At 31.9% G+C, this 23516-nt stretch overlaps 6 protein-coding genes across 14 annotated transcripts in view; 2 read left to right on the forward strand and 4 right to left on the reverse strand.

Moving 5' to 3' along the window:
• Nucleotides 1–2329: 2329 nt before the first annotated feature.
• LOC114879743 (ectonucleoside triphosphate diphosphohydrolase 5) lies at nt 2330–8556 on the reverse strand. 5 transcript variants are annotated; one of them, XM_046289327.1, is made up of 11 exons: nt 8485–8556; nt 8250–8408; nt 6806–7003; nt 6274–6719; nt 5813–5860; nt 4470–4597; nt 3980–4388; nt 3742–3915; nt 3245–3667; nt 3001–3177; nt 2330–2898 (listed from the first exon to the last, which is right to left on the reverse strand). In XM_046289327.1, the coding sequence occupies exons 5-11, from the start codon at nt 5831–5833 to the stop codon at nt 2821–2823; spliced, it is 1410 nt and encodes a 469-aa protein (XP_046145283.1). In that variant the 5' UTR covers nt 5834–5860; nt 6274–6719; nt 6806–7003; nt 8250–8408; nt 8485–8556; the 3' UTR covers nt 2330–2820. The 5 variants fall into 5 exon arrangements, with proteins under 5 accessions (XP_046145283.1, XP_029050815.1, XP_029050816.1 ...); XM_029194982.2 differs by having other exon boundaries at nt 6274–7003; XM_029194983.2 differs by lacking the exons at nt 6274–6719; nt 6806–7003; nt 8250–8408; nt 8485–8556 and adding an exon at nt 5924–6267.
• Nucleotides 5628–8865, forward strand: LOC114879744 (mitochondrial 2-oxodicarboxylate carrier). 2 transcript variants are annotated; one of them, XM_046289328.1, is made up of 7 exons: nt 5628–5709; nt 7087–7378; nt 7464–7570; nt 7695–7751; nt 7903–8202; nt 8298–8443; nt 8515–8865. In XM_046289328.1, exons 2-7 carry the CDS (start codon nt 7198–7200, stop codon nt 8633–8635), a joined length of 912 nt encoding a protein of 303 aa, XP_046145284.1. In that variant the 5' UTR covers nt 5628–5709; nt 7087–7197; the 3' UTR covers nt 8636–8865. The 2 variants fall into 2 exon arrangements, with proteins under 2 accessions (XP_046145284.1, XP_029050818.1); XM_029194985.2 differs by lacking the exon at nt 5628–5709 and having other exon boundaries at nt 7010–7378.
• A 105-nt stretch (nt 8866–8970) lies between these two features.
• Nucleotides 8971–9843, reverse strand: LOC114879738. Its single transcript, XM_046289304.1, has 4 exons — nt 9818–9843; nt 9436–9724; nt 9123–9339; nt 8971–9053 (listed from the first exon to the last, which is right to left on the reverse strand). Exons 1-4 carry the CDS (start codon nt 9841–9843, stop codon nt 8971–8973), a joined length of 615 nt encoding a protein of 204 aa, XP_046145260.1.
• Nucleotides 9693–13257, reverse strand: LOC114879742 (protein CROWDED NUCLEI 2-like). Its single transcript, XM_029194980.2, has 8 exons — nt 12996–13257; nt 12359–12630; nt 12138–12291; nt 11770–12058; nt 11414–11677; nt 11190–11315; nt 9814–11082; nt 9693–9724 (listed from the first exon to the last, which is right to left on the reverse strand). The coding sequence occupies exons 1-7, from the start codon at nt 13127–13129 to the stop codon at nt 10876–10878; spliced, it is 1446 nt and encodes a 481-aa protein (XP_029050813.2). The 5' UTR covers nt 13130–13257; the 3' UTR covers nt 9693–9724; nt 9814–10875.
• An 8-nt stretch (nt 13258–13265) lies between these two features.
• Nucleotides 13266–14768, forward strand: LOC114879745 (DNA replication complex GINS protein PSF3). Its single transcript, XM_029194986.2, has 4 exons — nt 13266–13454; nt 13600–13744; nt 13854–13983; nt 14132–14768. Exons 1-4 carry the CDS (start codon nt 13349–13351, stop codon nt 14357–14359), a joined length of 609 nt encoding a protein of 202 aa, XP_029050819.1. The 5' UTR covers nt 13266–13348; the 3' UTR covers nt 14360–14768.
• LOC114879741 (hepatocyte nuclear factor 4-gamma) overlaps nt 14493–23516 on the reverse strand; it is a 35463-nt gene continuing 26439 nt past the window's right edge. For 3 of the 4 annotated variants that reach the window (XM_029194977.2, XM_029194975.2, XM_029194978.2), the window contains 6 exons: nt 22627–22828; nt 22347–22441; nt 21972–22108; nt 20627–20897; nt 18695–18847; nt 14493–17834 (listed from right to left, as the gene is read on the reverse strand). In XM_029194977.2, the coding sequence (XP_029050810.1) occupies nt 17326–17834; nt 18695–18847; nt 20627–20897; nt 21972–22108; nt 22347–22441; nt 22627–22828 (1367 nt within the window). In that variant the 3' untranslated portion in view covers nt 14493–17325. The remainder of the gene's footprint in view (nt 17835–18694; nt 18848–20626; nt 20898–21971; nt 22109–22346; nt 22442–22626; nt 22829–23516) is intronic. The other variant, XM_029194976.2, reaches the window with a different exon arrangement.

The following is a 23516-nucleotide window of genomic DNA, read 5'->3' on the forward strand; positions in this document are numbered from 1 at the left end:
AACCAGTGGCAAAAATTACGTGGTCACAATGAAGAGCCGTTGTAACGAACAAAGATGGACGCCACATAAGAAAAACGCGTTCATCACTGATCCACGCACTATTGTCCCGACTCGTCCAAAATATTGGAACACAATAAAAATGTTTTCGCGACAGCGTATAGCATGGTCTCTCACTACTGCGTAGGCCCAACACAATTCACAATCAATATCACGTCACTATGTTCACTATGGTCACTATGTAGGGTTTTGGTCTACTCGGGAGGATGCCTGCTAGGCATTCCCCTACACCCCACTGCGTATTAACCAGTATTAACGTCTCGTGGTTAATAAAGATACACGTAATTACCCTTAAAGATAACGTTTATTTTAGCATGCGTCCAGTGACTATAGGTAGTCACTGGCTTCTTCTGGCTTCTTGTTCTCGATTCTACTCCCCCTCTCCACACCGTGGGCACAGCCGACTCTAGTACTAGCCGTGCTGAAGTAAAAATGGCAACACCGCGGGAGTCCGGTCTGAATATATCAACATCTAACCCTACTCTATCTGCCTCCCGGACTCCCAGACTCCCAGCCAATCAACGTCGTCGGACTCTCGACTACTCTCTGGACTTCACATAACCTCTTTGGTTTCGTTCCAATAATTTCGCTTGTTTCAAGGTTTTTATTCACTTATATACACGTTTATCAATTCTTAAATGTTTCAATTTGATCCAAAGATGGTTTCATTTTGCTTCATACCTAAATTTTCTTGAAACCACTGTAAATATTTCAAATATCATGCTTCACAACACCAAACTACTTCGAGAGTACACAAAATTTATATCACATTTATAACAATTTTATACTACCACATCACTTCTACTTGCCATAGTTGCAACGTTTATGTATTGTTTATACATAACTAATACAAAATAGCGTATATTACTACAGCTTTTAATTAAAAAAGACGGTAATTACAATTCCGAGCACAGGACTCTGTTTTTGAAAATAGGACTCCCGATTGTCACGTGAGCGGTGTTGCCACGTTGTTCAGCATGGCTAGTACTAGAGTCGGCTGTGCCGTGGGCACAGCCGACTCTAGTACTAGCCGTGCTGAAGTAAAAATGGCAACACCGCGGGAGTCCGGTCTGAATATATCAACATCTAACCCTACTCTATCTGCCTCCCGGACTCCCAGACTCCCAGCCAATCAACGTCGTCGGACTCTCGGCTACTCTCTGGACTTCACATAACCTCTTTGGTTTCGTTCCAATAATTTCGCTTGTTTCAAGGTTTTTATTCACTTATATACACGTTTATCAATTCTTAAATGTTTCAATTTGATCCAAAGATGGTCTCATTTTGCTTCATACCTAAATTTTCTTGAAACCACTGTAAATATTTCAAATATCATGCTTCACAACACCAAACTACTTCGAGAGTACACAAAATTTATATTACATTTATAACAATTTTATACTACCACATCACTTCTACTTGCCATAGTTGCAACGTTTATGTATTGTTTATACATAATTAATACAAAATAGCGTATATTACTACAGCTTTTAATTAAAAAAGACAGTAATTACAATTCCGAGCACAGGACTCTGTTTTTGAAAATAGGACTCCCGATTGTCACGTGAGCGGTGTTGCCACGTTGTTCAGCATGGCTAGTACTAGAGTCGGCTGTGGCCGTGGGCAAAGAATAGGTATAACCTCCTCTTTGCCGTGGGTTCGCCGAGAGGTTGGTACCCCTACTCTCGTACGTTGGTACCCCTCGCTTGCCCGCGTAATACAATCGTATAAAATATTGAACTGGTTTAAAATCATGTTTTTTATAATATTAATAATAATGTAGGCAATTAAATTAAAACATATGTACTTTAGTAATGCTTTAATGGAAAAATATTTAAAATCCAATAACATTTTCATATATATTTATAAAAACAATCCAAAATAATATTTGTAATAATAGAAACTTCTCTTTTTTCCTGGAATATTGTTTCATCGTTACAGAAGTTTTGTATATTAATAAATAAAGAACAAGTATTTAAATTACACTAGTAGCTACCTCTTCTTTTACGTTTTTAATTGAAAAAGTCAAATTATTGAACTTTATAAAATGACGAAATAGATTGTACTAGAAAGAGTAAAGAAATAGGATGAAAAATATTAATATCCCAATATCAATTGACATTTACCGTACATAGTAACTTGGCTTTTACCAGAAATTCTTAAGAAAACGCGTCCCTAATATAGGGAAGCACTTCAGAATAAAATAAATAATCTAATAAGATATACGTCTTTAGAAGTTACGTACGTTCCTTAAACAATTTATAAATCATTATTATTTTGTATGAAATTGTCATTAGTTTTATTAAAATTCGATATATACATTCCTCAAGTTTCTTTTTGAAGGTTTTTTAAAACAATATTTAGTCACTAATTAGTATGATATTTTCAATCCGTCGTCTAAATTTCTATGTATACATTATATGTATAAACAAGAAAAACATCATCAATTTTCAAGAACAGTTTTAAATAAAATAGCTAAAACCTTAAGAATCTCTGATATTAAAATTTAACACGTTTACTTTCATTAATACTGCAATTGCTCGAAAATGTCTGAACACATTAGAAAATATGTTGTATGAGGTATAAACACGTTGTATGTACATTAGACAATGTAAAAAGAGAACAACTGAATATATGATAAGACCAGTAAACGTGTTAATAAATTAATGATTTCTACTTAAAACGAATAGTTTCATAACAATTGATACGTTCTAACATTTGTGCAAAAATATTTGTAATTCATTTCCCTATTTTTGAGCTGCGTTAAAGACCATTTTGGATAATATTAAAGGCAGCACCAAGGGCCCAGCTTAACTCGTGTCCATTGATCTTCTTGTAAAGCTGTTCAGAAATACAACATATTAATTCAATAAATAAATAATCTATTATGATCAGCTCGATTCTAAACATTTTTAAATTTCTATTATGGTGTATGAATCTTACATAAAGTTTCGTAGTGGGTTCTAATCCAAATCCGTCACGCAGAAGAATATAAATGAACGTTAGATCAAGGCAAATAAAAGGTTGATCAGTGTTTGGATAATCGCAGGCTTCCTTTGCATGTTTCAAAAACGCACTTACTTGGATAGCTCCGCCAAAAAAGGGATCGACTAGACCAACCTAAAATACCAATAAATTTAAATTTGATGCTTTCTTTCGTGAATCAGGCTCGGTCAAAACAACTTACCTCTGTCGCACGATCAAAATAATAAGAAAAGGCGTAAATTTCATGATCTTTTAAACCCTCCGGTTTATTTTTAATCCTACCGACATATTTTTCAATGATCTTCAAACATTCGGGGAAGTTAACAATTGGCCTATCCTCTTCTCCACCAGCAAAGTTTTGCGTTTTCACCAATTTATGAGTCCCATTGACAGGTCCTTTGATAAGATAATTAAGTCCACCGTAACTCCATTCAGTAGAAACTATGGGATTTATACATTCCGACTGTATTACAGTTTTTTGATTTACATTGTCCAAGTTCATTCCATAAGTTAGAATCTCTTTTCTGGCAGCCATAAGACCCATACCCAAATAACTGTGCGTATAAACACTCATGTTATGATTGAAAATATTAACAGAGTATATGTGTCCGTCAAGTTTCTTTTCCTGAATAAATTTGAAATACCCTTTATTCTGTTTCTGAACGTTCTCTTTCTGTTGTTAATTATTATTTGTTATACCTGTTGGGGATTAGGTGAAAAAGTCACCTGGGTAGAACCTCCACCAAGATCCAATGCCGCAACTGTGCTACCAGGATTGTGCGTATTAAATCTTTCTGATAGAAAATTGACAGTGAACCATGAGAAAATACCCTCATCCCTTCCTTCCATTATAGAAATTGAATTTTTAGACAGCTAAAATAAATAATAGAACAATTGGTAAATGTTATTCAGAAAAAAATGTGCTCTCCGTACATACCAGGAAACCACTTTCTTCAAACATTTTCCTACATTCTTGAAGGATCTCTTGAGCTTTATGTCCAGGAAGAAGCCGCAAACCAGCAGTGGCTCTCATAGTAAGAGGTGTGTGTTGCCATTCCGAACGAGGAATAACACTTCTAACTTTATCTAGTAATACAATAAGAGACTTAGCGGCGTCTTTAGGTTTCTCAGAATAAGCACTAAGGCCTGGTTTTGTCTCGGTGTAGAGCTCCTCATCCAAAACCAAATTACCACCTAGAATTGATTCGTGAAAACTGAAAGCTAACGCTCGACTACCGGTCGAACCCGCGTCAATTACTACAACGTAAAATGGTTTTTGCAGATTGAAAGAGAAAGCCAATGTATCAATTGCTTTGCTACCCAGACGTACTGGCTTCAAGTCATATCTGAAAAAGCAGAGAAATTTATTGTAATAAATGTTTTGTATGAATATGAAAATGTTTTAAATAGAGAACTTTAGATCATACGCTATTGCTATATATCCCAGGAAGAGAATTCCCAACAAAGCCACAACCACAAAATATCTTTTTCCTGGTTGTCCTTTCTTAAAACGTGGTTTCGGTTCTGCTTCAAAAATGTCTTCATTTTCTGTTAACTGAAAATACAATTATGTATTAGATTCTTCATTCTAATATCTATATTTTTTAATATTAAAAATATAAAAATACATCATTTATATTACAGTATCTTACTATAATTCTATAGAAGTATAAAAGCTGTATTATTTCATATTTCAAAATACTTTGTAATGAAAAAACTATTTAAAAAAAAATAAAACTAGCATATCTAAATACTATGAATAATAACGATATGTAAATATAAACAGAGATATAACCTCAAAAATAATAAAATTCTTATTATCATAATATTTACAGCATATAGGTTGACATAACAAAGATATTGTATTTTGTACTTACTGGAATATATTGCATTTAATGCAATGTAAGTGATAATACAAGTAACAAAGGTAGTTTTCGCTTTTTTTTTCGTGAACAAATTAGTAAGGAAAATAAACGCATCACGCATCAAATGAGCCGCGAAATTTTTAAAAATTGGTAGTATCAATACTAATCAAAATTATACTAAATTAATCATTTGTATTTATGATCAATTTTTTGATTAATATGTGCAACAGATCGAATATAACATTTAAACAAAAATAGGTGTAAACTTAGAGAAGAATCGTATTAATTTTTAATAAACATTTTAAATATAATAGAAGTGTATACATTTTATTAATGTGTAAAAATTTAATAAATTAAGCAACGAAATTAATTGAAAATGAAATTTTATTGTATCCTAATAAAATAAAAATACAATATAATATATATTTTATATATAATTACGATTCGAAAAGATTGGTTACACAATTCATAAATTTTATACAAAATACATTTATTTCGTGTAAAACTTAAAGAAAAATCGCCAAAGATCTATACTATATGTGTAAGAACTGTTTTTAAACTTTTAAATATGTGAATCATTTTACTTATAAAAACTTACGTAACTAAACTGTTGATTATTAAAACACATAATTTCATCGATTTTTCTCCTTACAGTTTACCACAGAATTGGAAATACTTTATATTTAAGGAATTAAAAAGATTGTTTATATCTATGGGGCTGCATATAATATTGAATGTCCTGTTAAATCCATTACGAATAAGTTCAATTCTTGAGTGTAAATTACTCTTTCTGCAGATGCAGGTTATACTAATTACTTATTTATAATTAGTAATAATATTTTAACGTATAATCTACTAAAATACCCTATATAAACTTTACTAAAAATAAAATACTAAAAACAAACCTTTCTATGTCTAACCTCCATGTCACTGATTCTTTGCCTCTATAAAGACTGAAATGGAAAGAAAAAAAAATTCAGCTTACTGACTACTATTGAACATGACGTTTCACCTACTATTCCCAAGTCCTACTACTATTCCCACCGATGAGACTTAAAATCAGAGAGATTAGTTGAATATGTAATAACAAAATGGCGGCGATAATTAATCTCAAGGTTTTAAGTACGGTTCATTTCGAAGAATCAAAGTATCACCAAAGTGGACAAAGAATCCGTTGTTATCTCCATCTACTTCAACAACTGATACAAGTCTGTTTAGTTGATTAAGTCAATTGAACAAACTTGGCACAATGGATGCAATTCAATGAGATACTGTGTTTTAAGTATACTGCTATGTATTAAAAATATTAATATCATTAACCCATAATTTGAAGTTTGTATGTATGTTTAATAAATAATAACCATACCAGTGTTAATTAACAATTAGTTTTCAAGTAATCTTCATGTGCTTTTCTGTTTAGTCGTATAGAAATGAAGCGCAGTAATTTAATCCTATAACAGGATAACAAGGCATTTTACTTTACAAAGCATATTTATATTTGAAAAGAAAGAAAGGTCTTCTTTTCTATTTATGTGGACATTCTTTAAATTTTAATCATTATTGTTATTGTTTCCTCTGTCAGTATAATTAAGATTTAAACATAAAAAATATGACATTTATAAGATGGTATATACAATATTAATAAAATATATTCTACTAGGTATTTTAAAGCCTCTAAATGATGTAATAAATGGACACACTTATTTCATCCCAACTGTGCATGTTAGAATTAATTTCTGTACTATAAAGAATATGTATATGCTAAACTAATTTAAATAAATTGAACTAATTCTGTGTAAAAGTTTGAAGTTCCTGAAACAAAATATATGTTATTACAGTAACAATTACTACACATTTTAAAATATTTTATGATTATCTCGTCACAACAGTATACTTACGAATACGAAATCACTGTAACTTTGAAAAGTAAACTGAAATGATAATTAACGCGAATATTTTGATGACGTAATGTCATACAAGATAGTAAGCAAATATTGCTGTGTCATACTTAATGTTTCATCCTACAGTTTCATGCAATTTCATTTTGAATATTTTTGATAAAGAGTTTTTTCTTCTGTATTTTTTATAGATACCATCTGCAAAATTATAAAAATTGATTATATTAATCAATAATATCTCTTTATTATCTGTTATAAAAATACTTAAATATTTATTTTAGAAAACATAGAGAAAATAGAAGAACAGTAGTTTGTTTTCCTGTAAAAGGAATAAACAAGGATAACAAGTTAAATATTGTAATGAATTTTTACTGATAAGAAATAATTGAGATATGGCCCATCAAGAAATCATACACCACCAACCAAGCCTTCTCAAGGAGGCTGCTATTCAAATTGGAGCAGGAGGCTTCGCAGGCTTTGTAGAAGCTTCCATAATGCATCCTATGGATTTGATTAAAACACGTTTCCAACTGCAGGTCAAACTTAAGCAGTACGATGCTGTTTATTATACAGGCAGTGTATCCTTATAGTTAAATATACTTGTCTTTTGATGTTTCAGTACTTGCTTTTTATTGTTTACATAATTGTTTAAACTTAGGGATTGGAGATTGTATGAGAAAAATGTATAAAAATGAGGGGCTTGCAGCTTTTTGGAAAGGTATAATACCACCAGTTGTTATGGAAACCCCTAAAAGAGCTGTAAAAGTATGTTATCTAATTTTTTATTTTTTATTGTTTTCTTCTTCTGATTTTAACAGAATTTAATTATATATATTCTGCCTTATATTTTTTCTTGTTTAGCTTTTTTTAATATTTGTTTTCTTTTTAGTTTTTTTCCTATGAACAGTATAAAAAGCTTTTAAGCAATAATACATCAGAACAAATGGTACGTACATTATTTAAAATTTTTTTAATTTTATAAAGACACTTAATATTAGTTAAACATTAAAGGTTTAAAAGAAAAATGGAATATTGCCCTCGAAATTTTATATCATTTTAATATATTTATGTTATTAGTAATAACAGAATTGTTTTAGGTGCATTTTTGTGCAGGCTATTTAACTGGTATAACTGAGGGTATTTTAGTAAATCCATTTGAAGTAGTTAAGGTGCAGATGCAATCTAATCGTAAACGTATTAATGAAAGTCCGTCTACTTTTGCCGTGACTCGACATATCATTTCTAAACAAGGTTTTGGATTGAATGGTCTTAATAAAGGATTATCTGCCACAGTAATGAGAAATTCTGTTTTTAATGCTTTTTACTTTGGCATTTACCATTCTATTGTTCCTAAATTACAGAAACACACAGAGTATGTTTCAGAATTCTTCACTAAGGTATATTCTGTTATTATATCTTTAGTATTTAACAATAAAGAAGTTACCTATGTTGCAATTGTAGATACTCTGTCTAATCCACATAAATTTGTTAGTTTACCATAGGTTTTATATCAGGAACAGTGGCATCCTGCATGAATATACCTTTTGATGTTGCTAAAAGTCGCATTCAAGGTCCTCAAGGTGATACAATATACAAGGGTACCCTACAAACCATTTACTTAGTTTATCATAGAGAAGGGTAAGAAATAATATTTGCAAACTTTTAAATAATCAAATTACCATTAATATTTTTAATTACTTTTGTTTCAGATTTAGAGCTTTATATAAAGGGTTATTACCAAAAATTTTACGATTAGGACCAGGCGGTGCCATTATGCTTATAGTTTATGAAAAAATAAAAGTATACTTCACTGCAAAATTTGGTGATTAGTTAAAATTGTAGTCTACAATATAGACTGAATCATGCATTTTTTTTTTTCATCAACATTATGAAAAAAGTTATTTAGCAGAAGTATTCCTTGATATTTGTTCCTACAACTCAACTTGTTACAAACTTATCTCATTATTTACTACAATTGTGTTTACAATATTTATTAGTGTGTTTAATTATTCTTTTTTATTTTTGTGATAAGTAGTTGTAATAAATGTATGTGATAATAATTTCCATAGAATTTGTTCATCATGAAAATAATTTTATCAAGTAGAATTAAGACAATTTTTATTTACCTTATAACCAAAAATGGCAAAAGTTGAAATTTATTAAACTTAATCATCTAACACAGAATCCAACCATTTTTCTAAATCCATAGGTTTAGTGGATGTACCAGGTTTAGATACTAACTTTGAATCTGTAAGAAGACATTTCCTAAACTAATGTTTAAATAAAGATCGTATTATAAATTTTCAGCTATTTATACCAGTGTTATAAGCTCCAGACAATGATTTCAAAATATTTGAAGATTCGTTTACAGGTTCTTGAAGAGATAATAAAAAATCTAATTCCTCAGCTGAGTCTTCTACTGAATCCTGACTTTCTTCATTTTTTGGGTTATTTGTAATGGGTGTTTCTAAATTGCTTAAGATTTTATTATACCTTTTTTTACCCAGTTCTGCATTATTATAAATATTTGTTAACTGATCATTCTAAAATAATTAATAATATTATGATTCAACTGAACAATTTTATCATAAAGCTTTAAATGAAATTATAAAGGTGCATATTTTGCTTACAGTGAAATACTTTGTGTCGATATCAACATTTTCATTAAATGGTATTGACTCTATTGCCGCAGCTAATGTATTTAAGTCAAGTGTAAAATATTCAGAGTATTTAGAAATATCAACATCCCAGCTTTTTTCTGACTCAAAAACAAAATGGTCATCTTCAGAAACTGGAGCATTTACCAGAAAGTTAAAATCTTTTGTAACATTTTCATCAATATCTATAATATCTTCAAAATATTGATCATCGTTTTTAATTTCTTTTATCTCTTTTTCCTTTTCTTTGATCTTTTTACCCCTGAATCAATATTATCATAACAGAAAAAGGTATTTTTGAAAATTTGAATAGATGATAATAAATTAATTATCGCATTAAAATAATCTTACCAACCTTCCCTGGCTTTTTTTATGCGGCATATTTCTTATCTTTCCTTTTCATTTATTTCTATTTTTAGGAAACAAATATTAATAATAACCTTTATCAAGTGTCAAAATTAAACCCACATGTCTATTTCACCTGCAGATGGCGTTTTGTACTAATGAAGGTATGTAATTATGTATGTACGATAAAAAATGGCTGAATGCCTATTACAGTAAAGTTTACTGTTTGACAATTATTTATTTGAGAAAAAGTCAAACTTCGTTTTAGGGGAACAAAAATTAGTGGTTCCAAAATATCAAATGTTATAGTTTTCAACCCGAAATATCAAAAAATACAAAAGAAAAGTTCGGGAAATTGTGTAAAAATGTCTATGTATTTATATAGTAATGTTTGACAGGTTAGTACGACGCCATATTGTTTATCCGCATTCTTTGATTGGCTCGCTGAAATGACTGTAACTTCCGCTTACCTTATTTAAAAACATATTATTCCTTGATTGCTGCAATCAAAGAATCCATAAGATGTATTTGGTTAATTTTATAAAACCTACGCCACAAAAATTCACATAGGCGATCGGCAAAGTCTTCATCATGGAAGCGACTTCTTCCACGCATCCAATCTTTTGCCGGTCGCCAGTTAGCTTCGATTTTTTGCATGTGGGTTCTAGCTATAATTAAAGGATGTACAAAACATTTATTTAATATCACATTAATGTGATCGGCCGCCTTACGGCGGTCGATATGAGTCGGTATGAACAGATTTCGAATTTATGTACGAACCAATCAGAAGATGGGTGGAAGCAATATGGCGTCGTACTAACCTATCAAAGTACGCTAAATACACTTTTTACATATAATCGTATTTTTTAAACAAGTGGTTTCCTAAACTTTTAACTTGCATTTTCGAATGTTTCAGGTCGAAAATTATAAGATTTGATAATTTTTAACCAAAACTTTTTGGTCCCCTAAGACGAAGTGCAATCGCGGTGATATCTTCCCCTCCGCTGGCTTAAACCGCTATACAATTTCTAAATCATGCACTTTATTACATTATTCAAAACCAATAATTTATTCTTCTTTTGGAGATGTAATACTAGAACTAATAACGCTTAATAGACAAGACGGTACGCTTTGTTCCAAATCTTCCAATGATACTTTTTCTCCTGAATCTCCAACATCTGATTCTGTTTCTTGTTTTCCACAGTCTTTACAGGGTTTCAAAGGCTCAACAAAGCCTAAATAACCTGTTCTGTATTGACAATCAATGTTTTCAATCTATAAAATTAAATGAAATTATCCTTGAAATCTGTTATCAATTAATGATTTTCAAATATTCTGTGTTTTTGGTATGCATCCATGAAATTCATTCAGAAAATACATACCTCTGATGGAGTATACTCTATCACATTAATAAGATTTTCAGTTTGTAATATGTCGTACAGAGAATGCAACAATTTTTCACCTATACAATCAATGCATTGCTGTTTATTAATAGCATCTTCTGTAACCTGCAAAGATATCATTTTATCAGTAAAAATTTATAAATTCCTTTAGATAATGTCATATCTAGTAACTGATGATAATTGATCGATTCATTTATGTTTACTTGTAAAGCCTCATCAAGCAGGCTTTTCACACGGTTTAGAATACCCTTCAGTGATTCCACTTGTTTTTCCTTTTCCTGAATCTCTGCTAACAAATGCTGCCTGTAATTCATAGCCATTGCAATATCTGTTTTGAGAGCTTGAATTTGTTTATCTTTCTTCTCGTTAGTTTCTTCAATAATATCATCTAGAATCTTTTGTAAACCCGCAAATCGAGTGTTGTATTTCTCTGCTTCTGTATAACGTATCAACAGATCTTGAAAATCCTACAACATTATTGTATTTCTATTTCATTAAGTGTCAGGGTAGGAAAAAGAAATGTTGCTAAAAATCGTATAAACATGAGTATTGGTCTCACGTTTGCTATTTTGTGAATAACATCTCTTTGTTTCAAAACTTTTTTCAGTGTAATCTTTGACTCAGTTTCAAACAATTGACTCTTCAGTCTCAACGTTTCTTCCGTTTTCCTGCGTTCGGTGCTAACACTTTCTAGCTCCTTATTGATCTTCAACATGTTGTCAAGCTCTCTATTTAACGCGACATTTTCTCTAATTGCACGGTGCATAATTTCCGCCATACGCAGAGTCGTTGATTTTCGAAGCTCTTCGGATAGAATTTGCAAACGTTCATTCATTTCCTTCTGCATCCTATCAATAAATATGACTTAAAGTGATCTTAAAATTGAAGAAACTTTTTGCAACAAATTCCTAATGGGACATAACGTACGTCGCTTTCCCGATTACTACGGATTTTTCAGCTTCATAAAGCGCTTCCTTGTGGCGCTCCTCTTGCTCGGCCATTTCTTCCTCTTGCTTTTCATACTTTACCATTAAATCAAGACGCGCCAGTCGCCAATCTTCCAGGGCGTTTAATTTACCAGCTAATGGGGTAGTAAATATACTTTAGCATGTATTTCGGTGAATATGTATTAGTAGCATATACTTCACCAGACAATTTAACTTCTGCGCTAAGGATGTTCTCCATGTTGCGATATTCAAGTTCCATTGCTTCTTCTTTTTTCTTGTACGCAGCCAATTCATCCTTCCGTAATTCCTCCAACGCTGTGAGTCGTTCGTTAAGTTCTTTCGCTTCTTGGATTTTCTCTTCCAAGTTTCTCTTCAGATGTGCGATCACATCCGAACGGTCCTCCTCAAGTTGGCGGAGTTTCCCTTCAGCAACTTCCGCTTCCTCTTCCAGTTCTTCGTTTCGACTTCTTAATCTAAGGAAAAATGTTAATTAACACAGCGTGTACTTCAAAATTCATCAAATTTACTTCAATTCAATTGAGATTGATTAATATTTCATTTCTTCTTCGTACGCAGGACCGGCCCTGAGATTTCGGGGACCCATCACATATATGACATAAAAAAAGTAGCTCAAATAAAATTTATAAAATTAACATTAAAGCTTGTAGATTTGCATTTACATCGATTAATATTCAAGTAAACATTACTATTCTTGTATTCTTAGACACAAAATCGTCTTATGGGGGCACTGGACTTTGGGGGGCCCTAGGCGGCCGCCTAGTTTGCCTAGGCCCAGGGCCGACCCTGTTCGTAGGAGAGTAACACATAGTATATTCACCGTGCCAATTGTCTGTTGTTTTCTAATATTTCTTGCTCGTACGATAAAGTTTCCCTTTCGTTCAAACATCTCTTCCTCACTTTCTTTGCTTTTTTACCTTTGCCTTTTACCTTTTTCCTTTTAGCTCGTTGCATCGTTTTCTTTTCAATTAAACGTTAGGAATCGTTGCACGAAAAATTTGAATTCTTCCACATTCCATATCAAAGAAAATGGCAGGAAGATTTTCTTTGTTAGATCGATAAATAGCTGGTTTCATAAAAGTTTGGCGAATTGTTTAGCGCTATCTAGCGGCATTTTAAGGAATTAAAAGTCGAAATTTTATCGGTTGATTGAAATTTTCTTATTTTTATAAAATGGCATTGAGTCAAAGTTATTTGCCAAATTACTTTGCTATAAATGATATTTTGTGTACCGAAGAACGATTAACGTGTACGATTGAAGTCGAGTTACCTAGATTAGGTAATATTTAATTTATTTCAATAATTTTAAACACTTTCAGTATCTCTTCATTAACTATACATATATGTACCTATTATTAATGACTACAAATTGTACCAGTATTTGTACAGTTAATATGTGTATACATACGATCTACATTTTCAAGGTTTTTTGGATTGCTCGTCCCAAACTGCAAATTTAAAAGTAGGATCAAAAGTAGAACTTCCATTATGGTTAGCATTGTCGTTGAAAAACCTACGAAATCCTATAGTTAGCGTTGATATACCAAAAATATACAAGGAAGGATATAGGTTTGATTATTTTTTTTTATTTTTATCATATTTATCAAATTGTTGTTCATTTCTCTTTGTTTCGAATGTAAACGTTCTTATTTTTGAATATTTATTTATATTTTGTTAGAGAAATTTTAAAAGCAGATGCTGATGCTATTGTCTTAAGCAAATGGAACCCATTCTTTTATGAATTAGGAATGCATGTACGGAAACTTAATGCCAGGTCTTCTGAACAAATAACGGATAGTTTATTGCAGGTAAAAGTAGCTCATGAAATTCTAGATCCTATTCTTGTTCCTATATTTTAAATTGGACAGTTTGCAACAATTTTAATACAACATCCTGACTTCTTCAAAATTGGATACATTTATCTAAGGATTTTAGAAATTTTGTTGTGTTTTTCAGACGTTTAAATCTCGTTTACGTTTAGTTATGGATTGGGCACAAAATCCGATATCTGATCCTACATTAGGGAAGCAGCTTCCTAGGCTTGAAAGAGAACTATTTCTTAGTGGAAGAAAAGCTAAAGTTAGACTTTCAGAGTGGCTACAAAAGGGTACTAATAGCATACTTCCTTCTGAAGTCACGGCAAATTTAAAGAAAAGAAAACGTACAAATTATGAACTAGACTAACATTTTCATTTTACAATATATATTACAAGACTTGACCATCGCATAAATTATTTAATATGATCACAGTATAATTTGATAGACCAATCCTATACAGGAAGTGAAATGTTTTTTATTCTTTGATTAAAAATATTAATTAGATGTTTACTCCCTTTATTATATGTATAATACAAATTTTCTTACAACTAAATAACAATTGATTAAGAAAAAAGTTATTTACAATTCAAATAATGTTTATATGCTCTGAATGATTTTTTGTAAAAGCTTACCTACGAATTGACTTATTTATGAACTGTTTATCTTGGTAACTTTTAGCTCACAACCCATATAAAAATAATCATTTCTCAAATATTAAACTTACTGTACAGAATAAACATAGAAGAAATAAAGGAATTAGTTACATAAGTTTTAATTAATGTTCTCCAATTTCATTACAATCCATAAATGTTTTATCATGATTCTTACATCTATATTAAAATATTTCATTAAAAATTTGAAATAATCTAACCGTAAGTTTTATAAAAATCACGAGACTCTCGATGAAAATTTCTATAGTTGAATTTTATGTGAAAAAAAGATAGTTCCTGACAATTTATTTATTTTCTTCTGTCATTAAAATGTTTTATATATTGGTTGTATTTTAAATTACTTCAAGTATAAGTCAAGATGAAAATGTATTATAGTGTATTTAACAAAAGTATATTATAATACAAAATAAATATAAAAAAAGAAAATTATGCAGAAACTTGTTACAGGTTCCCCTTTTATTTAACTAGTTTCTTTGTTTGTTAAAAATAATATTATCACTTCCACTAATTTACATTTTGTGTACATGTATACACATGTGCCAGATAAAATGTTATTTATATATTTATATACTACATTTCATATTATTAATAGTATATAAATTTATGTATATCTTAAAATATTATCCTATCATTTTCTAATCTGTTCATAAATGTAATATCTAGTAGAAGCCGCGATAAACATTTGGAACTAGCGATTTGCTTTTAAAGTAATGTATGAATGAAAATTATTTCATATAGTGAAAATAAGAAACAAATCGTACTCCAAATGTGTAAAAAAAATTAACAAAAATATGCATACTCCTTTCCTTAAAAAAAAAATTGCATTGCAATGGCGTGTGCTCCTCTCTTTATAGAGAGAGGCGTTAATTATTCTCTAAACATTTTTGATTTTTTACATGGAATGTTGTCTATTTTATACAGGGTGTAAAATGTTCCTAGCAAATAACATGAAATTTTCTAAGATTCCTTTCACTGGCTAAATTAGATTAGTAAAAAAACATTCTGAAAAATGATGTTTTTTGATAGGGCATGTTGAAATTTATATTCTTTTCATTTCAATAAATATTCCTATGTATGTAGTTGCTATTATACGTGTGGATGAAAAAGAGAATCAAGACTTATTGCAGAAAATCTGTAGACTAGTTCTTTTAAACCAGTAAGTATAGTACTTTAAAAGTCAAGTATATTAACTATTGTTGCAAACTAAATGTTAATGTGTTCTTTTTGTACTGCGGAGGATATTAAATAAACTGGTTGTAAAAAATCAACATATATTAAATATAACTTATGTTTAAAAATACTATGTACAGTGTTCAATTAAAATGTTGCTTATCCGAATGAATATTTGCTGAAATGATTGAAAAGCATTTAATATTGCACATTGCCTGATGTTATTCGGAATATCTGAAGTATCTTTCATTTATACGAGTAGATAAAAAGACTATTCAATTATTACAATTGTTGTGTACGTATGATACAATGCATATTCAGTATAATAGGGATAACAAAATATTTATTGCATTAACAAAAATATTCTCTGTAGAAATATATTATAAATAATATAATTAATAAACCCTTTGTATAAATAACAATGTACTTACATTCTAGAAATGTAACAATTAAAATTAATTATTATTATTACGTTCAGAGGTCGGTCGTTTAGATTTTATTGCGATCGTATGAAACTAGATCGAATTAAAAATGTGTTCTTGATGAAAATAGAAATTAAAATAGGAAACGTTGTATGCTTATTAAATATACTATAATATAACATATAGTTTATATGAAAATGATGAGTTCCTCTGATTTTAATCAAACATATTGTCAAAGTATTGGTTACTGAATACGTATTATGCAGTAAAGTAGTGCATTAATATTAGTTAAGTTGACCTTTTTAGTGACAAAGTAATTCTCTGTCACTTAATCGACCGATTTTGATTTGACCTTATAGTTAAGGTAATTAAGAATTAATTGAGCAATCGATTGAGCATGATTTTTATCCAAAAATGAACGAAATTTCACATTATTTTTCATGAATTTAGTTAATACACCAAACTAATTGAAAGATATGCTTTGAATATGCTTGTAAATTTAGAGTACAAGTAAAAAAAAAAAGATTGTATTTATAAATATTTTAATGAAAGATGTCGCTAATGTTTAAAAACTGCTCAGAATATCATCAGAGATCGCTAAAGTCAGTTTCTTGTCAAAAATATGTAAAATATTAAAAGAACTCGTTCTTACTCTGGGATCTTATAAGATCTTATATGATTACACGCAGTTCATGACATTGTTCTGCCACTGCATCATCAAGTATTTTTAAAACTGTATAAGATTCTGCATTTTCACCTTTCAAAATGATCCAATCTTTCTCACCATTTCTGATAATCATTCAAAGTCTACCCACTTTTCTGAAACTTGAAAACTTCTCTCCAACGTATCGTTAAAACTTCTTATTTCAACATTTAAAAATTATCTTATCTAAGAAAGATCCTGATTCTTTTGTGGCACATAAGTGAAAGTCTTCTACTAGTTTCTCATAGCTAACTTATCTTACATCTTTGTAGCTCCTTATCCGTCTTCAACACGATCCAGTATCTCCAGATTTATAATTCATTCCGCAGGATCTTTCAATTATTTTTAAGATACATCCAAAGACCTTTAAAAGGTTGATTCACTTTCGAGACTGGGTTCTTGCTTGAACATTCTAAATCCAGTTGCACTAGTCACGTCCTCTTGACTCTGTATAGGCGTAAGGTCCCTCAGGATCATAACAGGACTCCCGCCAGCCAGCATGTGATCTTGAGGACTCAACGGGGGCGCGTTAGCCGGTGTTAAGGGACTGCTAGGGCTTTCATTGCTGCTCACGTAACTACCAGGTGCATTTGAGATCGGTATAGGTGTTGCAGCACCATTTATCTCTGCGGTGGCGCCACCTAGCAACATCTCTTGCAGCAAGTTGTCTATATGTGCAACTCCAAACAGCCTTACAAATTGAATCTGCTCTATCATTTGCCAGGAGATTGATTGGAGAGCTGGTAAAGTCAAAAGTATCTCGCCGAATCGACCACGGCTATCATACTGTCGATCGCTAATATAATCTTCCAAATTAATTTGAATTTGATAACGTAGTTGTTTGATTCGCTGCGGTTCGCTCAGGCCCTTTGCATCTGTTAACAAAATATAATACAAACAATTATACATTGCAACTAGCTTTAGAGACTGACGATGTAGGCGAATGGTTAAAGATGTAGCCTAATGCAGAAAATATACATATTAAGAGAAGTATGTAAGCGAAGAGATAAGATGAAAAAGCAGAGCATGCCTGCGATTGTTTGCAATTTGTTTCAACATGACGGCGATGACCGCGCCGATGATCAATTAAATCTCATTGAGACAATCGTTCTCGCGTGCCGGCAAATCTTGGCTGAATGACACGCAAATTCCACCTCGTCTTCAACTCGGAGATCATGAAAAGAGATATCTTAAGGGGTTAGGCCACTTTAGAGCAAGAAAAAATAGGCATATTTTGGGAATTTTTTTTTTTAATGATGGAATAAATTCTGTAAGCATGTCTTTATTGACAACTAATAAACTTTCAAAATTAATTTTTTTATAATGATTCAAGTCAAAATATGGGCTCTGCAGCATTTCTTCGATGACGCCTCTTTTTTGTAGGGCTAAACCAGCAGCTTTTGCAATTTTTAACTTAGGATAAAAAACCAAAATATTTTAGAATATTTTTTTTTATATATTAATTTTTGCAAAAGTTTTCAGTAATAGGCGCAGCAGACGGGGGGGGGGGCAGAATTCGAAATTCTAGTACTTGGAGATTTTTCCCACCCATAATCTTTTGCCATATCATTTTTAAGACATTAAGGCACCTTTTAAGCAAAAAAAGAAATTTCGATTTTTTCAAAATTCTAGAGTGGCCCAACCCCTTAAGGGGGGTAGAGATTTTTGGATCAACTCGAAACAGTGCTGGGTGATTCGTAGCGGTGCCCGTTGAATCCATTTCTAAGTAACTTACTGGGGTCAAAAAAGACAATGGCCTTCAAACAAGCGAACTCCGTGTCGTCGATCTGCACTTCGTTCAAAGGCTTCACCAGCTCGTCCATTACCCTGATGCCGACCTTGCTAATGTCCAGATCCTGGTTGCGACCCTCTGTGGACAAAGATATGACTGATAACCACGGTTAAACTGTTCCTATCGGGTTCTATTACCAATCGACTGAGCCCGGATAAAGTGTGAGGTATTAAAAGCATGGAGGACCACCAACCAAGTCGAATAGAACCCATCTGCAGTCATGCTGCTGCGATTTGCGACGTGAAGGCCGGACTCAGTCTACTAGCTACTCCCCAATATGCGTTCGTGCAATCAACATTTAACGAGACCAAAGGTTTGTTCGCGTGCTCTTTTCAAATAATTTACTCGTTTCCTGTCGAGTATTCATAATTTAAGGGCCACTTAGCGAATCCTTAGATAATTAATATATAGTAAACTCTGGTTATAGCGACGCACGGTACTTAACCTCCAAACGTAATTTTATAACACCCGCTGCAAACCGAAGTCTCGTTACGTTAATCAAATCGAATATTCGTGAACTACTAATGGATTTGATACGGAACAGCCACTTATGTGGACTAATAAGGAAAGAAACATGTTAGTCAATTTTTCAAATTAGTTAACACTTTCTGCATGCACGATGTTATTTACTCACCCAAGTTTCCCTAATAATTATGCCAGGCCTGTTTGTGCAAATTCATAATTTAAAAAAAAAAGGAATTTGCACTTAAAAAGAACGAATACGTTCTAAATACGGTTTTTGATTTTCGTTGCAATCTTATCTGTCGATGACATCGAGAGATGAAGTAATACGATGTAATCTTTATTACGACGGGATAATAATACTTTCAGCTGCTCAGTCTACGTAAAACCCTATCAGTTATCTATCAAAAATATTTTGACGTGATAATCATTTGTCGATAAGGTTGCTGGCGAATAAAAAAAATGGTTTTTTTTTTGCGTTTCTCAAACGGGTTTTAAAAATAATTTATAATTTCCAAACGACAGTAAGTCGATTGAAAACTTTCTGAAAATTAAGGAAAATATTTTCTGAAGTTGATTTAAATAAAAAAACTTTAGATAAAAGTTTTATCTAAATAGACTTTAGATAAAAATTATGTTATTCGCGAATAATAAATATGCAGACTAAACAATAAATTGTCCTTCGATTCTTCTTTACAATTAGCTCATCTAATTAATCTCTTCTTAGGTTTGAAAACAATTTATCGTGTCATTGAATACGACAGAACGTTCAAGGTAATCGTGATAAATGAACCACTGTATTCTTGAATTCTATTCACTGTGATGTAAGATTTTATAGACAATTATTATATGGAATATTTTCGAAAAGATTGCAGATATTTCAAAAATGAAAAAATAACGAATTCATTGCTATTAATATTATTCTTTTAATTAATATTACCATGTGGCTGTTGTTACTAAAATCTTAATTAATTATCTCTTAATTCATATTCGATTATTAAAACAAGTGTTAGATGAACGTTTGTGTTAGTCTCATTGCTAATAATGTTGAGTTAGTTCCTACAAATTTTCAGCAAACCTGATTATTTAATTAAAATTATCGTACAACCTATTCCTCTTAATTCCTTGACAACAATTTTCTTATATTGTCCACCGACTGACAAGGGGCAAGACGAGTCTAAATAGTATACGCGACCGCTTCGACCAATCACAGGTGAGGTGGGGCGTGACCAATCAGATTGCGTTATTCTCACGGGACTTCATGCGATTGGTGAACAGTATTTACCACAAATTTTTAAGTAATTCGTATAGTGATTATTCATATGATAGATAGATATCTTGTCAAAGGATTAATTAGAACAAACAGACAATAAACCAGCACCTAAATATAAAAAGAAGTACGGAATGACGTACCAGGACAATTTTTAGTGATGATACAGTTGTTGCCCAGAAGAAGGACATCCTTCAGTTGCATGCTGCGCCTGGCTACACCAAGGAGAAGGTGTTCGCCAGCGTGTGCCCTTAGAAGGGCAACCTGATCGTCAAGCGTTAACTCGCTGAAAGCAGGGATGTATTTAGCCCATTCGACCAAGATCAGAAGCTGTTGTTTCATGCTGTCACAGACATCATTTATGTTGGCTATCTGCTTGGTGCTTAGGTCGATATCGTTACCCGGACTGCCTAGCTGTTGAAACATAAACTGGAATTAGCTTCCATATAACCTTAAAGCAAGGAGTAGGTATAACAAGAGACGACACTCTGACAAAGTGATCCAACCCATTCGATAAAAGTTTCACTCATCCTTGTAAAAATTTCCCTTTGCAATATTTATTAAAATTATTTAATCGATTAAGAATTTATTATACTAGTAATAGAAATTTTCAAATGTGTGTAGAAAAAGATAGGAAACTTAACATTGTATTAAATTTTTAAATATTATAATATCCTTTAAATGTATATTCTAATACCTAATATTCTAATCTAATATTTTAATATTAATAAAATAATTTTATTATATTTCTTATTTTCCCACTTTTCAATTATGTAAAATTAATGTAAATACTTCGATTAATAATATACAGAAAATGAAAGTATTACATCCAATTCATTCAAATTTCCCGCTCGTGGATACAGCCCATTTAAAAGGACAACGAATCAATAACTTCAAAGGTGGCGCCGGGAGTGTCGCCTCTTGATATACTTACTCTTTGCTTAAAGGCTCTTGCTATATCGCCAGCTACGCGATTCTCTGCTTGCAGAATTCAATAAAAAATAATTAAACAATTAATTACAAATCAGACTCGAATATCTTTTCATTGATTTTCAATTTTCATAGAATCATCGTATAAATGATTCTATGGTATTTCGATGAAATTTAAATATTTTTCACTTGATTTAAGGTAGAAGATTACAATTCGTTCCCCCAAGAAAATGACCGGATGTCTGTCCGGCATGGCATTTACATTAAGAGCCTCGGTATTATTCTCAGGGTTCTCATTAATTCTCTTTCTTCTCATAATTATTAAGGCTGTCATTAAATTCGTTTCATTAACCGAATAAACAAAGCAACAAAACCTTGAATTTACATGCCCGCGCTGGTTAAATACGGTGCGCCTTTATTTTATTCAAGGGAGAAATGATTCGTTATTAAATGAATCATTATTGACAATGTTCTAGCGATACTACTATTATCGGTTTCATTGTATTCAGATCGGTCGTATATTAATAAAAATTGATAATAATGTTCATGTAAACTGACCTCAAGAGCCGCGCCTACTTGTCTGCTGAGCATTTCAGCTTGAAGCAGGGAAACTACCGAAAGTCCACTTCCGTTGCTGGTCTGTTCTTCGTAACTCGGCCTTCTACAGCTTATCCGGTCCCTTTCGTTTTGTACGGCTACGCGAGAAATCGGAAGCAGAGGAAAAGAAAAGATTATTATACACGCAGTGTTTTCGCTGCGACGATGACTTATTTGCAGTTGATTCATTTTTCTTTCTTTTTTTTTTTTCTCTCTTCCATGCAGTTCATTGCTTTGTTGCTGTTATGTTTGCATTGAATCACTGATTAATCGCTTGAGAAACAATATAAACGAAAGAAAAATAAATGCGACAGAGTTATTCTTCTCTTTACTCACCTTCCTTCTTCATGCCAGCTTTGAAACATTTTCTTAGTCTGCAGTACCTGCACTGATTCCTTTTATCCTTGTCTACTACACAATTTCTACTAAATCTGCCAAACAAACGGATCATTTTTATTAGAAGAATATTGAGAAATTTTTAACTGGTATAACGGGGTAAATTTTATAGCAGGGAGTCAATCTACGTTTTACTGAATTCAAATTGCGCGCCTTTGATAAATTGAACATAATGATATAAAAATTAATGTACACGTATGAATTGTATTTTGATACGAACCTGCAGGTGTAGAGGTGGTTCTTTCTGACCGATCGTCGAAAGAAACCTTTGCACCCGTCACAGGAAGCGGCGCCATAGTGTTTTCCAGTGGCGCGATCTCCGCAAATGGCGCAATGTTGGGAGAGCACACCACCCACGCCCGATCCGGGCAGACCGAGGACCGAGCCCCCAGCTGCGCCCGCGCCCATGCTCAGATCGGCATCTGCAACAAAAATAAATTTTCTTGATTAGTTTGATAAAACAAAGTCTGTTTGAACAGCTTGATGTCTTAAAACATTACTCGGTTACGTTCGCTCGACTTGAGATCTTAAGACATCACTCGGATGCGTTCGTTCGACTTGACATCTTAAGACATCACTCGGAAGCGTTCGTTCGACTTTACATCTTAAGACATCATTCGGATGCGGTCGTTGGACTTGATATCTTAAGACATCACTTGGATGCGTTCGCTGGACTTGACATCATAAGACGTCATCAGGATTTTACGTGAATTTCATCTAATTTAGATAATTTTTTCATTCATTTTTGGAGTACGGATTTATGAGAACGTTACAAATTAAAAAGAAATATTGAAAGGTAAAAGTATTCAGAGACAGAGCAATATCAATCGTCTCTATCGTGTCACGTTAATTTTCAAAACAGTTAAAATTCGATTGAAAAATCACATTTATCGATTCTATTGAAAATTCTGATTCAATCTAACGATAATATAATCGAAATTTGAACAAGAAATTTCCTCCACTTAGTCTCGAATTGTTGAGATATAGGTTAGAAATCGTTCAATAGTAATTTAGTTAGAAAAGTAAAGGCGATGAACATACTATTACATTAACAGGGCAAACGAAGACGATATCCGAAATCTCGTTTCGAGAACAAGAATCATTTCCTTA

This window comes from Osmia bicornis, chromosome 16 (assembly GCF_907164935.1).
Source record: "Osmia bicornis bicornis chromosome 16, iOsmBic2.1, whole genome shotgun sequence".
Lineage (NCBI taxonomy): Eukaryota > Metazoa > Arthropoda > Insecta > Hymenoptera > Megachilidae > Osmia > Osmia bicornis.

Coding starts and splice junctions, on each gene's coding strand:
- LOC114879745 (XM_029194986.2), top strand. CDS start 13,349: ATGGCATTGAGTCAAAGTTATTTGCCAAATTACTTTGCTATAAATGAT. Junction 13,745..13,853: donor ATATACAAGGAAGGATATAG/GTTTGATTATTT, acceptor ATATTTTGTTAG/AGAAATTTTAAAAGCAGATG. Junction 13,984..14,131: donor TAACGGATAGTTTATTGCAG/GTAAAAGTAGCT, acceptor TGTGTTTTTCAG/ACGTTTAAATCTCGTTTACG.
- LOC114879738 (XM_046289304.1), bottom strand. CDS start 9,843: ATGCCGCATAAAAAAAGCCAGGGAAG. Junction 9,340..9,435: donor TCGACACAAAGTATTTCACT/GTAAGCAAAATA, acceptor TAGAATGATCAG/TTAACAAATATTTATAATAA. Junction 9,054..9,122: donor GTCTGGAGCTTATAACACTG/GTATAAATAGCT, acceptor GTCTTCTTACAG/ATTCAAAGTTAGTATCTAAA.
- LOC114879744 (XM_046289328.1), top strand. CDS start 7,198: ATGGCCCATCAAGAAATCATACACCACCAACCAAGCCTTCTCAAGGAG. Junction 7,752..7,902: donor ATAATACATCAGAACAAATG/GTACGTACATTA, acceptor GAATTGTTTTAG/GTGCATTTTTGTGCAGGCTA. Junction 8,203..8,297: donor TTTCAGAATTCTTCACTAAG/GTATATTCTGTT, acceptor TAAATTTGTTAG/TTTACCATAGGTTTTATATC.
- LOC114879742 (XM_029194980.2), bottom strand. CDS start 13,129: ATGCAACGAGCTAAAAGGAAAAAGGTAAAAGGCAAAGGTAAAAAAGCA. Junction 12,059..12,137: donor GTAGTAATCGGGAAAGCGAC/GTACGTTATGTC, acceptor ATTTATTGATAG/GATGCAGAAGGAAATGAATG. Junction 11,083..11,189: donor TAGAGTATACTCCATCAGAG/GTATGTATTTTC, acceptor TTAATTTTATAG/ATTGAAAACATTGATTGTCA.
- LOC114879743 (XM_029194981.2), bottom strand. CDS start 5,535: ATGTGTTTTAATAATCAACAGTTTAGTTAC. Junction 4,598..5,505: donor ATAATCAACAGTTTAGTTAC/GTAAGTTTTTAT, acceptor TTGTATTTTCAG/TTAACAGAAAATGAAGACAT. Junction 4,389..4,469: donor CTGGGATATATAGCAATAGC/GTATGATCTAAA, acceptor CTGCTTTTTCAG/ATATGACTTGAAGCCAGTAC.